Source organism: Ostrinia furnacalis, unplaced genomic scaffold (assembly GCF_004193835.3).
Source record: "Ostrinia furnacalis isolate ACB-3 unplaced genomic scaffold, ASM419383v2 OfSCF6815, whole genome shotgun sequence".
Classification (NCBI taxonomy): domain Eukaryota; kingdom Metazoa; phylum Arthropoda; class Insecta; order Lepidoptera; family Crambidae; genus Ostrinia; species Ostrinia furnacalis.
This window is the reverse complement of record NW_021137054.1, coordinates 131,042-142,955: the sequence shown is the minus strand read 5'-3', so window position 1 is coordinate 142,955 and position 11,914 is coordinate 131,042. Positions and strand designations below refer to the sequence as shown.

General features: G+C 35.3%; 1 protein-coding gene across 2 annotated transcripts in view; it reads left to right on the top strand.

Annotated features, from left to right (window-relative positions):
* The first annotated feature begins 10,348 nt into the window (after positions 1 to 10,348).
* LOC114362850 (uncharacterized) overlaps positions 10,349 to 11,914 on the top strand; it is a 36,395-nt gene continuing 34,829 nt past the window's right edge. For both annotated transcript variants that reach the window (XM_028318404.1, XM_028318405.1), the window contains exon 1: positions 10,349 to 10,441. In XM_028318404.1, the coding sequence (XP_028174205.1) occupies positions 10,384 to 10,441 (58 nt within the window). In that variant the 5' untranslated portion in view covers positions 10,349 to 10,383. The remainder of the gene's footprint in view (positions 10,442 to 11,914) is intronic.

The window sequence follows — 11,914 nt, the reverse complement described above, 5'->3', positions numbered from 1 at the left end:
TGACACAGGTTGGTCTTAAGTTTCCTACAGTTGTGAGGAAACTGGAAACAGAACCGAAAACAAGTCTCAAGCTTCAAAACTTAAAAACCAACTTCGAGTACAAAAACAATATTTCCCTTAACGTCACCCACAAACAGACATTCTGAGTACGCCTCTGTCTAGGTAGACTCGGATATTTTGCGGTAAAACGTGGGCAACCTAGATTGCTTGCAGTGTTCAAAACCGGCGTTTTGGTAAATTATTTTCATAAACTAAATACCAACCACATTCCAGCACGGCTGTTATGTACTACAGAATATTCTAAATATCCTTTTGGGCAGATCGTATAAAGTATTTAATAGGGAATTTTGATAATTTTAGGCGTCCATTATACCATATAGAATGTAGAAAATGCAACTCCGTCAAATCGTAATTCAATCAAGTAAACATTTTATAGTAAGTATAGTAACGGTGTAGATCCACGTACCACGTCCAACATTTCCTCGTTCGTTTNGAACGCACGTGGCCAACTGCTGGCTGGCTTTATGGAGAGGGAGGGCCTCTTTATGATGAACTCCTTCTTCGGGAAGCCAAAACAGCGAAAGTGGACATGGCTGCATCCCAATGGCGCTATAAAAAATGAGATCGACTTCATCTTGTCGACGAAGAAGCATATATTCAATGATGTCTCTGTGATCAACTCGGTCAAAACAGGAAGCGATCACCGAATGGTAAGAGGCACATTGAATATCAGACCCAAGCTCGAGAGGCGTCGACTGATGAAGTCTACGCTCCGCCCAGCGCCCATCCAACTCCAAAACCCCGAAAGCTTTCAGCTCGAGTTGCAAAATCGTTTCGAATGCCTAGGAGACTGCGAAAATGTGGACGAATACAATGACAGGTTCGTGGAAATTGTCCAAACGACTGGGTCTAAGTTCTTTAAAACCCGTCGTCCAAAAGGAACCAAAAAGATCTCTGACCTCACCAATAAACTTATGGAAGAGAGACGAAACTTGGTTCTGCAGTCCTCTGAAGATGCTGCTCAGTATCGGCGTCTTAACAGACAGATCTCCAAGTCTTTGACTCGCGATCTACGCCAATTTAATACAGATCGTATTAAAGAGGCGATTGAGCGTAACAAAGGCTCTAAAGTGTTCGCTAGGGAACATTTCCTCACCAAAAAATATTTCACTTTATGTCTAATGCCTTTTGTCCAGCAGTTGACGTCATTTGGCTGAAACGAACGAATGATGTCTATGAAAGTTCTCGATTGGCGACCATGGGCCGGATGTCGCAGTGTGGGCAGGCCCTCACTACATGGACCGACGATCTGGTGAAGGTCACGGGAAGTGCCGGGATTGTGGAAATCCTTGGGAGAGGGCTTGTCCAGCAGTGGACATCATTCGTCTGAAAAGAACGAACGAACGACGTCTATGAACACATATTAGATCTACGAATTAATTTCAACTTGATAAGTCACTTCAATTTAGGCCTAGCAACAAATCCCAACTACTCTGTCTGTCTGTCTGTCTGTCTGTTACGCTTTCCCGCTTAAACCTCGCAACCGATTTTGATGAAATTTGGCATAGAGATAGTTTGAGTCCCGGGAAAGAACATAGGATAGTTTTTATCTCGGTTTTTGAAACAGGGACGCGTGCGATAAAGTTTTTCTGTGACAGACAAAATTCCACGCGGGCGAAGCCGCGGGCGGAAAGCTAGTTTAGATAATCATAAGATCTAACATTTAGATAATCATAAGATCGAAATAGGTAGGTACCTGATCTAGTTCATTTTATTTATTGCGTGGGTTGTACTGAATAAATAATAGTACCTAATGGATAGTTATTAATTCTAATCCCAAATCGAATGTAAAAATACGCAATATTTTAAATTGATTGGCCAGATGCTTTTTTGTTAATCTATATACAGTGTGAGTCACGTTAAAGTGTACATATGAAAATAGATGAAACTAGACCTATTTTTATCGACAAAAAAGAGGTCAAAAATTTTTTGAGATTTTTTTTAAATTTTTTATAGAATTTTTTTTCTTCCAATTACTTATTGTAAAGAAAACGTAATAACTTTTAAACTATGCGGTATATCCTGATAAAATAAAAACAGTAATAATGCTAAATAACAGGCGATACTAAAAAAATACATAAAATACACAAAAAAGGCCAACGAATAATAAAAAAATATACTTTTTGAAAAAAATCTGCTTTGAAATTTGTGTTTTTTTGGTTATTTGATAAATTTCTCCAAAAAATGTGCCTATAACCGGTGGTTTTTATTACTTTTTATTATTCTCTATCGTATTACCTTTGTAAAACTAAAAATCACATGTCTCTATCCCTGTCACAACATTTGCTATGATCGTTTGAACAAAGGCCTGCCACAACATTATTCTCCGCTACAGGTAGAGACAATTTTAATTTTAACTAAAATGCTTATTTTACTTCGAAATTTTTGTTTTTATTTGAAATCTAACTTGTCTTTATCAAAATTACAAATCTAGAGCCATTTTCAGTTTCGTTGTTAACGAAGCGTTGAATGGCGCGCCCCGAGAGGCTTAGTTCAAACGATCATTGCAAACGTTGTGATAGGGATAGAGACATGCGGTTTTTGGTTTTACAAAAGTAATACGATAGAAAATAATACAAAGTAATAAAAACCACCGGTTATAGGGACATTTTTTGGAGAAATTTATCAAATAACCAAAAAAACACGAATTTAAAAGCAGATTTTTTTCAAAAAGTATCATTTTTTAATATTTGTTGGCCTTTTTTGTGTATTTTATGTATTTTTTTAGTATTGCCTGTTATTTAGCATTGTTACTGTTTTTATTTTATCAGAATATACCTCTTAGTTTAAAAGTTATTACGTTTTCTTTACAATAAGTAATTGGAAGAAAAAAAAATCTATAAAAAATTAAAAAAAAATCTCAAAAAATTTTTGACCTCTTTTTTGTCGATAAAAAGAGGTCTAGTTTCATCTATTTTCATATGTGCACTTTAACGTGACTCACACTATATAAAAGAAAGTCGTGTTAGTTACTCCACTTATAACTCAAGAACGGCTGAACCGATTTAGCTGAAAATTGTCAGGGAGGTAGTTTAGAGCCAGGAGAAGGACATAGGATACTTTTTATCCCGTTCGAAATAAAAAAAAGTCTGCTTATTTATTGCCATTAAGGCGGAACAAAGTTCGCCGGGTCAGCTAGTGTTAGATATTGGCAAAGCAACCGCCAAGACTAACTGATGTAAGTATAGATGCATCATATTTGGAACCCGATAATGATATACCTAAGTTAATTAACATTCTAATACTGTTCAGAATAGAATTAGAATGGACGATTCAGACTAAATCGAGTTCTGTGGTGAACCATCAAGCAACAGACCTAAAATTAGTTTTAGGTAGGCCTAGTTGGACAATTCTATTTCTAATTTATTCAGTTTTAGCTCAGACAAAAGTTACCGCAGGAATCAGCCCTGTGGATGTGGTTAGAGCCGAATCACGACTGATCTAAAATATTAACGAACCGTTCGTTTATTAAGCAAACAAGAAATAAACCCTACTAGTGTTTACACAGCTATATTGAAATTCATTATTAACAAGTCTGGAAGGATTAAGTCTGGTCCCTTGAAAGAGAGGTAGTATTATTTGACTTTTCACAACTACAATTTTTCCAACCTACCAGGCAGGATATATTACACCAAGTTAGACTTTTGATTGACGGCTCTGCCACCGTACCTTCCTTTCCCATTGATGATCAGGGCGAATCGAGCTTCACCCGGAATCCGCCACCACAGAGGAACAGTAACTTTCTTCCAACTACCAGAACACAATAATGCCGATATCGCGACAGACTTAGGTAAGATGGTGGTCATGGTGATAGCCAGCCAAGCTTAGAAAAATCCCCCCACTGGAAATCTAACGGGTTTACTGGTTAATGCTATACTATATCGTCAAGCAAAAGCTTGGAGCTTGCCGCTTGCTAATTAAATGCGTTCAAACATGCAGATGTGGCATTTGCACGGCCTTTCTGGTGGGAGAACAAACGTAACAATTCGTCCTGTTTATGCTAGGTCACAGTTCAATATATGCTAAGTGCTTAATCAAATACAGTGTGAGTCACGTTAAAGTGTACATATGAAAATAGATGAAACTAGACCTATTTTTATCGACAAAAAAGAGGTCAAAAAATTTTTGATATTTTTTTTTAATTTTTTATAGAATTTTTTTTCTTCAAATTACTTATTGTAAAGAAAACGTAATAACTTTTAAACTAAGCGGTGTATCCTGATAAAATAAAAACAGTAATAATGCTAAATAACAGGCGATACTAAAAAAATACATAAAATACACAAAAAAGGCCAACAAATAATAAAAAATTATACTTTTTGAAAAAAATCCGCTTAAAAATTCGTGTTTTTTTGGTTATTTGATAAATTTCTCCAAAAAATGCCCCTATAACCGGTAGTTTTTATTACTTTGTATTATTATTTTTTATTATTTGTTGGCCTTTTTTGTGTATTTTATGTATTTTTTTAGTATCGCCTGTTATTTAGCATTATTACTGTTTTTATTTTATCAGGATATACCGCTTAGTTTAAAAGTTATTACGTTTTCTTTACAATAAGTAATTTGAAGAAAAAAACTTCTATAAAAAATTAAAAAAAAATCTCAAAAATTTTTTGACCTCTTTTTTGTCGATAAAAATAGGTCTAGTTTCATCTATTTTCATATGTACACTTTAACGTGACTCACACTGTATAAGTAGACGTAAAATTTTTGATAGTTCGAACAAGGAACTATTACATCCTGTATACGTACCTACCACAGAGCTCTACATCGGCACTTTTAATCTAGCTATTTACGAAAATATTAAAACTTAATTAATAATTAGATTATTTTAAAAAGATGATTAGTTAGTGGCTACAGTCCTTAACCCATTTGTAAATTAGAAAGAGCGTAATCCTACAGTAAAGACCACTTAGTCTCTACTGCACGAGCTGTCTAGTAGTTAACGGTAACATTATTTTGTGTCGGTGTCATAACCATAGCATTATTAACATCATAGACTAATTTGAAGTGGCGCCACTGAGCCACCCCACTAATTAAAAATTATGTTTTTTGTCAATTATATAAGACGATTCGCTTTCAAATACTTGTAACGACTTAACGCTTTAAATTAACTGAAACTGAGAATATACGCAATTTTATGAAGAAAAAGCATTTCAATTCGCAATATATCAACACGCCTCTTCGAGTTACGAGCATCGCAGCAACATTGTGTTCCTTCGCGGCCGAATTATNATTAAAAATTATGTTTTTTGTCAATATATAAGACGATTCGCTTTCAAATACTTGTAACGACTTAACGCTTTAAATTAACTGAAACTGAGAATATACGCAATTTTATGAAGAAAAAGCATTTCAATTCGCAATAATATATCAACACGCCTCTTCGAGTTACGAGCATCGCAGCAACACGAGCCACTTGGCTATGATGATGATTCAAGTACCTACCCAATTTGTCTTCTTGAGAATTTCAATTCTTAAGCAAAACAAATAGAGTAGGTACCTACTCAATAATGTAGGAATATTCTAGTCTCTAAAAATAGGTGTCTTGGAAAATGGCTAGACAATAATGCTAAGACGTAGAAGAAAACGTCAAACCTAAAGGTGGGTGATAAATAATGTATACTTATTCCGCTGGGACACGTTGACATGTGCGTCCAACCGCGAGTGCACACGTCAATGTGGATACTGTTTGTGGGGTAAATTGAGAACGCAGGGCTTAAATGTAGGGGAACCTGTTGAACCTTGGACAGAGTTGTACCTAAAACAATTGTATATATTTTTTAAATTATGCGGTTTTATGAACAGTTGTCTAGGGTATTAGATACGTTATTTGTCAACATTATCGTGAAGTTAGCTAAGATTCGCCGACGCCGTGCAAGTACAAGAAAAAATGGTAGTTTATTATTTTACACTGACACAGTGAGTTTTTGGAGGTTTACTTCATGTCAATTTATTAAAAATGTTGCATGTTTGACAAAACGGTTATAGTTAGAATATAATCTTTATATATCTAGCTACTGGACGATATAAGTTTCAGATCCTAAGCTCAAATGGAAGTGGGTTTATTAAGCTTATTAAGTGAAGTAGTCGCAATGTTGTACCTTGACCACCCAACTAGCGATGTACCTTGGTCACTGATTTTGATTACGTTTTAATGAGAATTTTATTGTAATTAAAAAAATATATTATATCGTTATAGATACAATGCCGCGAAGACCTGAAAATAGCAACTGAAAGTCTGTTTTTTTTGGTATATTTTTATGAAATTTCTGATGTTTTTTTTTAATTTATGTTTATCGTATCTTCATATGACTTTTTAAGATTATTTTTGTTGCTAAACCGGTTTTAGTGGATATTTTGCTAGAATTTATGTTAAATGATAAGAAAGCAAGAAATCTAGACTGCAAGTTAAAGACACTCCAGCGCGTGTTTTGTCCTACACGACATAACATGTCAACATTCAATAAAATTTCCTACAAAAAATGTTGAAATTTATTATATTTATGTTGATTGTGTAAGGCTAAACACGGGCTGGAGAGCCGGCTTGAAATTACGTGATTTGTTGCCAAAATATTATGAAAAATAATGAGTCCAAAAAGATGGGGGGAGGATCTTTAAAAAAAAATACTTTGACTTGGATATTGTTGCTAATAACCGTAATTATGGGTATTTCAAATAATAATTCAACAGAAAATAAACAAATAGAAGCTAATATAAGCATTTATTTCAATTTAAATAGGTACAACGTACACGGTCCAAGGTACATCTGGTTTGTTGTACCTAGGACAGTTTTCCCTTTTTTTTTCTAGCAGCTAGTATGCCTAAATTTTTAAAATTATACACAATTTTATGAATGAATTATGTAGTTAATTAAATTATCTTTACATATAAGCTCACTAGACCAGTTTAACTAGCACCATTATTTTTCAAAAAATCAAAATTCGAAAAACTGGCCGAAGTACAACAGGTTCCCCTATGCGGGCTTAGGTAGGTAGGTACTTGAAGTAAGAGGGCGCTAAGAATTGAATTCAGAATACTGTGTATGTATCTATACTTATAATAAATCTGTACATGAAATATATTTTCAAAATAACTATCAGGGGGTGATTAGTGATCGATACTGATGCCAAAAATGCAATCAGTAAAATTTTTGTCTGTCTGTCTGTCTGTCTGTATGTTCCTTATAGAAACAAAAACTACTCGGCGGATTTTAACGAAACTTGGTACAATTATTCTTCATACTCCTGGGCAGGTTATAGGATACTTAGGAATTCCCACAGGAACGGGCATTAGCGGGAAAATCCTTTTGTATGAAAAATCTAAACCGCTTAAGTTAGACGCTTGAAATTTGGCATGCAGGTCCCTTAGTAAACTTAAAGCTTAGTTACAACAGGATATTGCGAAATTCCAACGGGAACGGGAGTTAGCGAGAAAAAACATTTGTATGAAAAAATCTAAACCGCGTAAGATAGATGAAGGGGGTAAAACGGGATCTATACTAATATTATAAAGCTGAAACTGTTTACTTGAACGCGCTAATATCAGGTACTAGTGGTCCGATTTCAAAAACTCTTTTTGTGTTGGTTAGCTCATTTATCAAGGCTTTAAGGTATAAATATCGATATAGGGGATAGAGAAGAAAGAAAAATGTTGCTATTATTCAAACTGTTTTCACGCGTACGAAGTCGCGGGCAGAGCTAGTTAAAAAATATATTTGGAGTTCTAATTGTTATGTCGTCAGTCTCCGTCTAATGTATTCATAAATCGTGTTGAAGTAAACAGTGGAAATTTCCACATTTTTCACAGAATGTGTTTAATAATTTTCTATTGCTACACAAATTACAATAAAAATAGAAAAGGGGTCGGTTAGAAAAAAATTGACAAGTACCTACCTGAGCTAGCTCTATAAATAAAGTAAAGACTAAATTAATTCAAGCTTTTTATTTTTCAGCTTAGTCGTAAATGTAAAGTATGTTTTGGTTTCAAATTAAAATTAACATAAGTATTTTGCAAGTAGACTTTTAAAAAGCTCTTTTGCAAATGTTTCATAAAGATAGGTTATCAGGGTACTTTTGAAGACAAAAAGATTTTCCAATCGACCCATTCTTTGCGGTCTAGTGTATAAGTAAATGGAGCTCTTTCACATTTTTTTCTATCAGAATCCAGTTCTCCTTATTAGAAAGTAAGAAAATCCATAGTCTTCAATCGTTTCGTGTGAGAATTCGAAACGAACAAAAATGAACGTCAATAAAAAATCCCCTACAAATACAAACAAGCTCGGCTAACATCACACAATAAGTCCACTGGATGAGATAAGTCCCTTTAACGCTTTAGTAGATAAAAAGTGCGCTTTTTTACCTCTACTCGGCATCGAGCATCCTTTATCCCCGTAAAGAACAATGTGCTCATTGTTTTTGCGGAAATGAAGCAGTCTTACGGCCGAATACTGAAACAATACTCAAATCTGTCACTCAGCTGACGGGCTCCTAAATTTAAGTATCCTTCAATTTTAAATGGTATTCTCAAACGCCACTCAACGGATTTGAAGCCGTGATCAGCTAAGCAGCTCTCAAATGTTTATATAATGGCAACATTTACCAAAAAAAGTATGTTTTCATTTACACAAATGATAACTTTACGTTTTTTATCCATTACACGCAGCATCGTTTGGTTATGTATTGTCTTTTGTGGAAATATAATCAATCAACTTAACATAGAACAGTTTATTTTTAGTTTCTATTATATAAATGTCGTTTTATCATATAAAAAAATTAATGCTTGCATTTTTATATAATTAAAAAAATAATTTTAAAGGTGATACTTTTTATTGTTGAAATCTATTAAGTGGCGATCGTGGATCGAAACGTAACCACAATTGACATTTATCATTGTTGACTGACAGAGCATCAAATTGACAAATCAACAACTCTTGGAAATGCTGCTATGCGATGTCCCCTTAATCCTCAGAAATAGGCATGTTTATGTAAAGCGATTTCATAGCAGCTATTTTGGTTGTTACTTCGTGCACTATACGATGCACAGTTGGCTGTTAGATGTGGAAGATATCACCTAGTACACGTTCATAACTTCCCGTTGCGTAGAACAGTAGGGTTATAATAAGTATTTGGTCCACTGGTTGTATGGCATTTGGTGAGGGGTTTCAAAGAGCTTCCAAATTATGAATCCAGAAACAACACCGTTTCTTTAGAGACGCGGAACCTCGCTCGGAATTGCATGTCATTATAATAATATTTTTCAATAGCGTTCAGCCTTATTGCGTTCCTGCGATTAGATCTAGGTATTTCCTCGAGGCTCGAAAGAAATGATAACGATGACACACATTATTTACCACTATTTAGGTCGATTTAGGTATAAGAATAGGATTTAAGATACCGCGCAAGCACTCTCAAATTTAACAGCTGCTTAAGACGATTTGACAGTTGTTTGAGTAATGCTTAGCGTTGAATGGCGTTTCAGTATGCGAAAATTCATTTAAGTGGCGTTTGAGTGCAACTTAATTTGAGAGGTGCTTAAAAATTGAGAACTGCTCAGATATTGTTTTGAGTATGCGAAATGTAAGTTTAGGAGCTGCTTAACTATTTGAGAAGCCGTCAAATATTTAAATGGCGTTTCAGTATTCGGCCGTTAAAGTATTAATTGATGCTTTTGCTTTCTGTCATCATACTTTTTGAAACTTTCAAACTGCTTATTTTTAAGAAAAAACCTCGCTCTTTAAAAACTTTCCACTCTTTAAAAAAGTTTTCCCATAAGTAAGTAGGTAGTTCTCATCCTAAAACTTTTTAGGAAGTAGTTGATAGTAAATGCGATCGGATAATTCTTGTTTAGAAATATTCGGTTTAATAAGTATCTGCTAATGTCAAGTGCCCGACTCTAAAGCGTTACAGAACTTTAATTCTAATCGACTACGAAGGATGAACGCAAATGAAATAAGAAGAGTTTAAAGCAAGAAGGCATGTGTCTCCCAGTACCTCATTGGTTCCAGGTGTGAAATATCTTCAACCCTTTGCAGGTGTGCCGACTAGGGACCTTATTTGTATGAGCGCAGAAATGTTATTAGAGGGCGCGACCAGTAGTCGAAAAGCCGTCGGGACTTGAAGCAAAAGGTCGCAAGGACGGCGCTCCTGTGCGTTTCGGGATCGAACTTAGAGTACTCTTTGCGAAGTTAGGCTGTTATGATTCAAATGGTGGAATTTCATGTGGGCGGGGTATCGATCGGCGCGAGCGAGCGCGCACGGAGCCCGCTCGCCAGTAAACACGCCACGCTCGCTGCGTGCTCACTGTGAACACCGCGCCTCCGGGATGCACTCGCTGGTGCCGCTGCTCTTCGCTGCAGTTGCAGTGTGCGCGCGCCCTCCCGGTACGTCAAAACTTTACTTTATAAAAACTCATGAATGACTGCCAACTCACACACAACACACACAGCCAAGCCTGTTGCTGTTATCAGCACTGATAACGCGTTTCCCGCGACATTGACATTAATGGCGAATTTTTTTTAAACACTATTTATTATGTCAAAGCTGGCGTTAATGTACTGTATTTTTGCTAATTGAATTTTAAACGATATTCCTTATTTTCGTAATTTTTACATCGACGGGAAGTGTACGAATACAAGCTTTCCTCGGACACCTGTTACTCTCTGCATTTGAAGTGGTAGGTATAGGCACGTTTCATTCTGTATTTTTATGAAACCAATTGTTGATTCACAACAGGTTTGAGAATGTATAAAAGTTCTAATTACAAACTACGACAAGCTAAGTATTTTGTAAGAATTTGTTTTGCTGAGCTGCTAGCTAGGCTTATTGTCTCGATGCCTTGGGGTTTTGTGTCTGTATTATCTTTTTGACGTAGAGTCCTTTGACTAGCCATAAATAACGTAAAGAAAATGGAGATATTTGGTGCTACGGTTGGCTTTTTGGGTTTAAAACGAGAGGTTAAAAACCCTCAATCGTTGAAGATACCATAATGTGGTGCGCACAATAAATGTATACGGGTGGCTATTAGGTTTACGAGGCAATAAAACCATTTTATCACGTCATCGATATGATATTTTCAGCTAAAGGACGATTGTTAGTAATTAATACACTTATCCACGGGAACCTAATTTATAACATTGTTGTTATGCTGTGAATTTATTTAACACATAATGCACATTAAAAATATTTTTTGTCGCTGAATTCTAAAATCATAAAAAAAAAATATTTTTAAACAAATTCCGTGTTCAGATTAAACTGTCCTACTCCATCAAATGATAGTGGTAGTTAGTCCACTTGTTTAAAAATTAAAAACTTGACTCCTTCAGAGTCCCGGGAAAATGCCGGAAATTGGCGTCTTTTTTTTCGCGCGGCCATCGACCAAACTTTGTTTTTTGATTACAAAATAGTGTAATAAACCAAACTTACTATGACAGTATACCTCTAAACTCAGTCTGAACTGAGTTACGAGCATTAGAAGTTTGATGATTTTCATCAGAGAGCAGAATTTTCATACTAGATTTGCTTTTTGCGCGCAAAGTTTTGTAAGAAATTGCAACAAATTAGTGAGATTGTATGTGTAAACAAACAATACCATCCATTAAAGGCTCCAGACATTAGTATGGAGCAGAATCAGCGTAATAAAAAATAGCGCAATATTTTGTTGCAATTTCTTACAAAACTTGCGCACAAAAAGCAAATCTTGTATGAAAATCATCAAACTTCTAATGCTCTTACTCAGTTCAGACTGAGTTTAGAGGTATACATGTCATAGTAAGTTTGGTTTATTACACTATTTTGTAATTAAAAACAAAGTTTGGTCGATGGCCGCGCGAAAAAAAAAGACGCCACTTTCCATA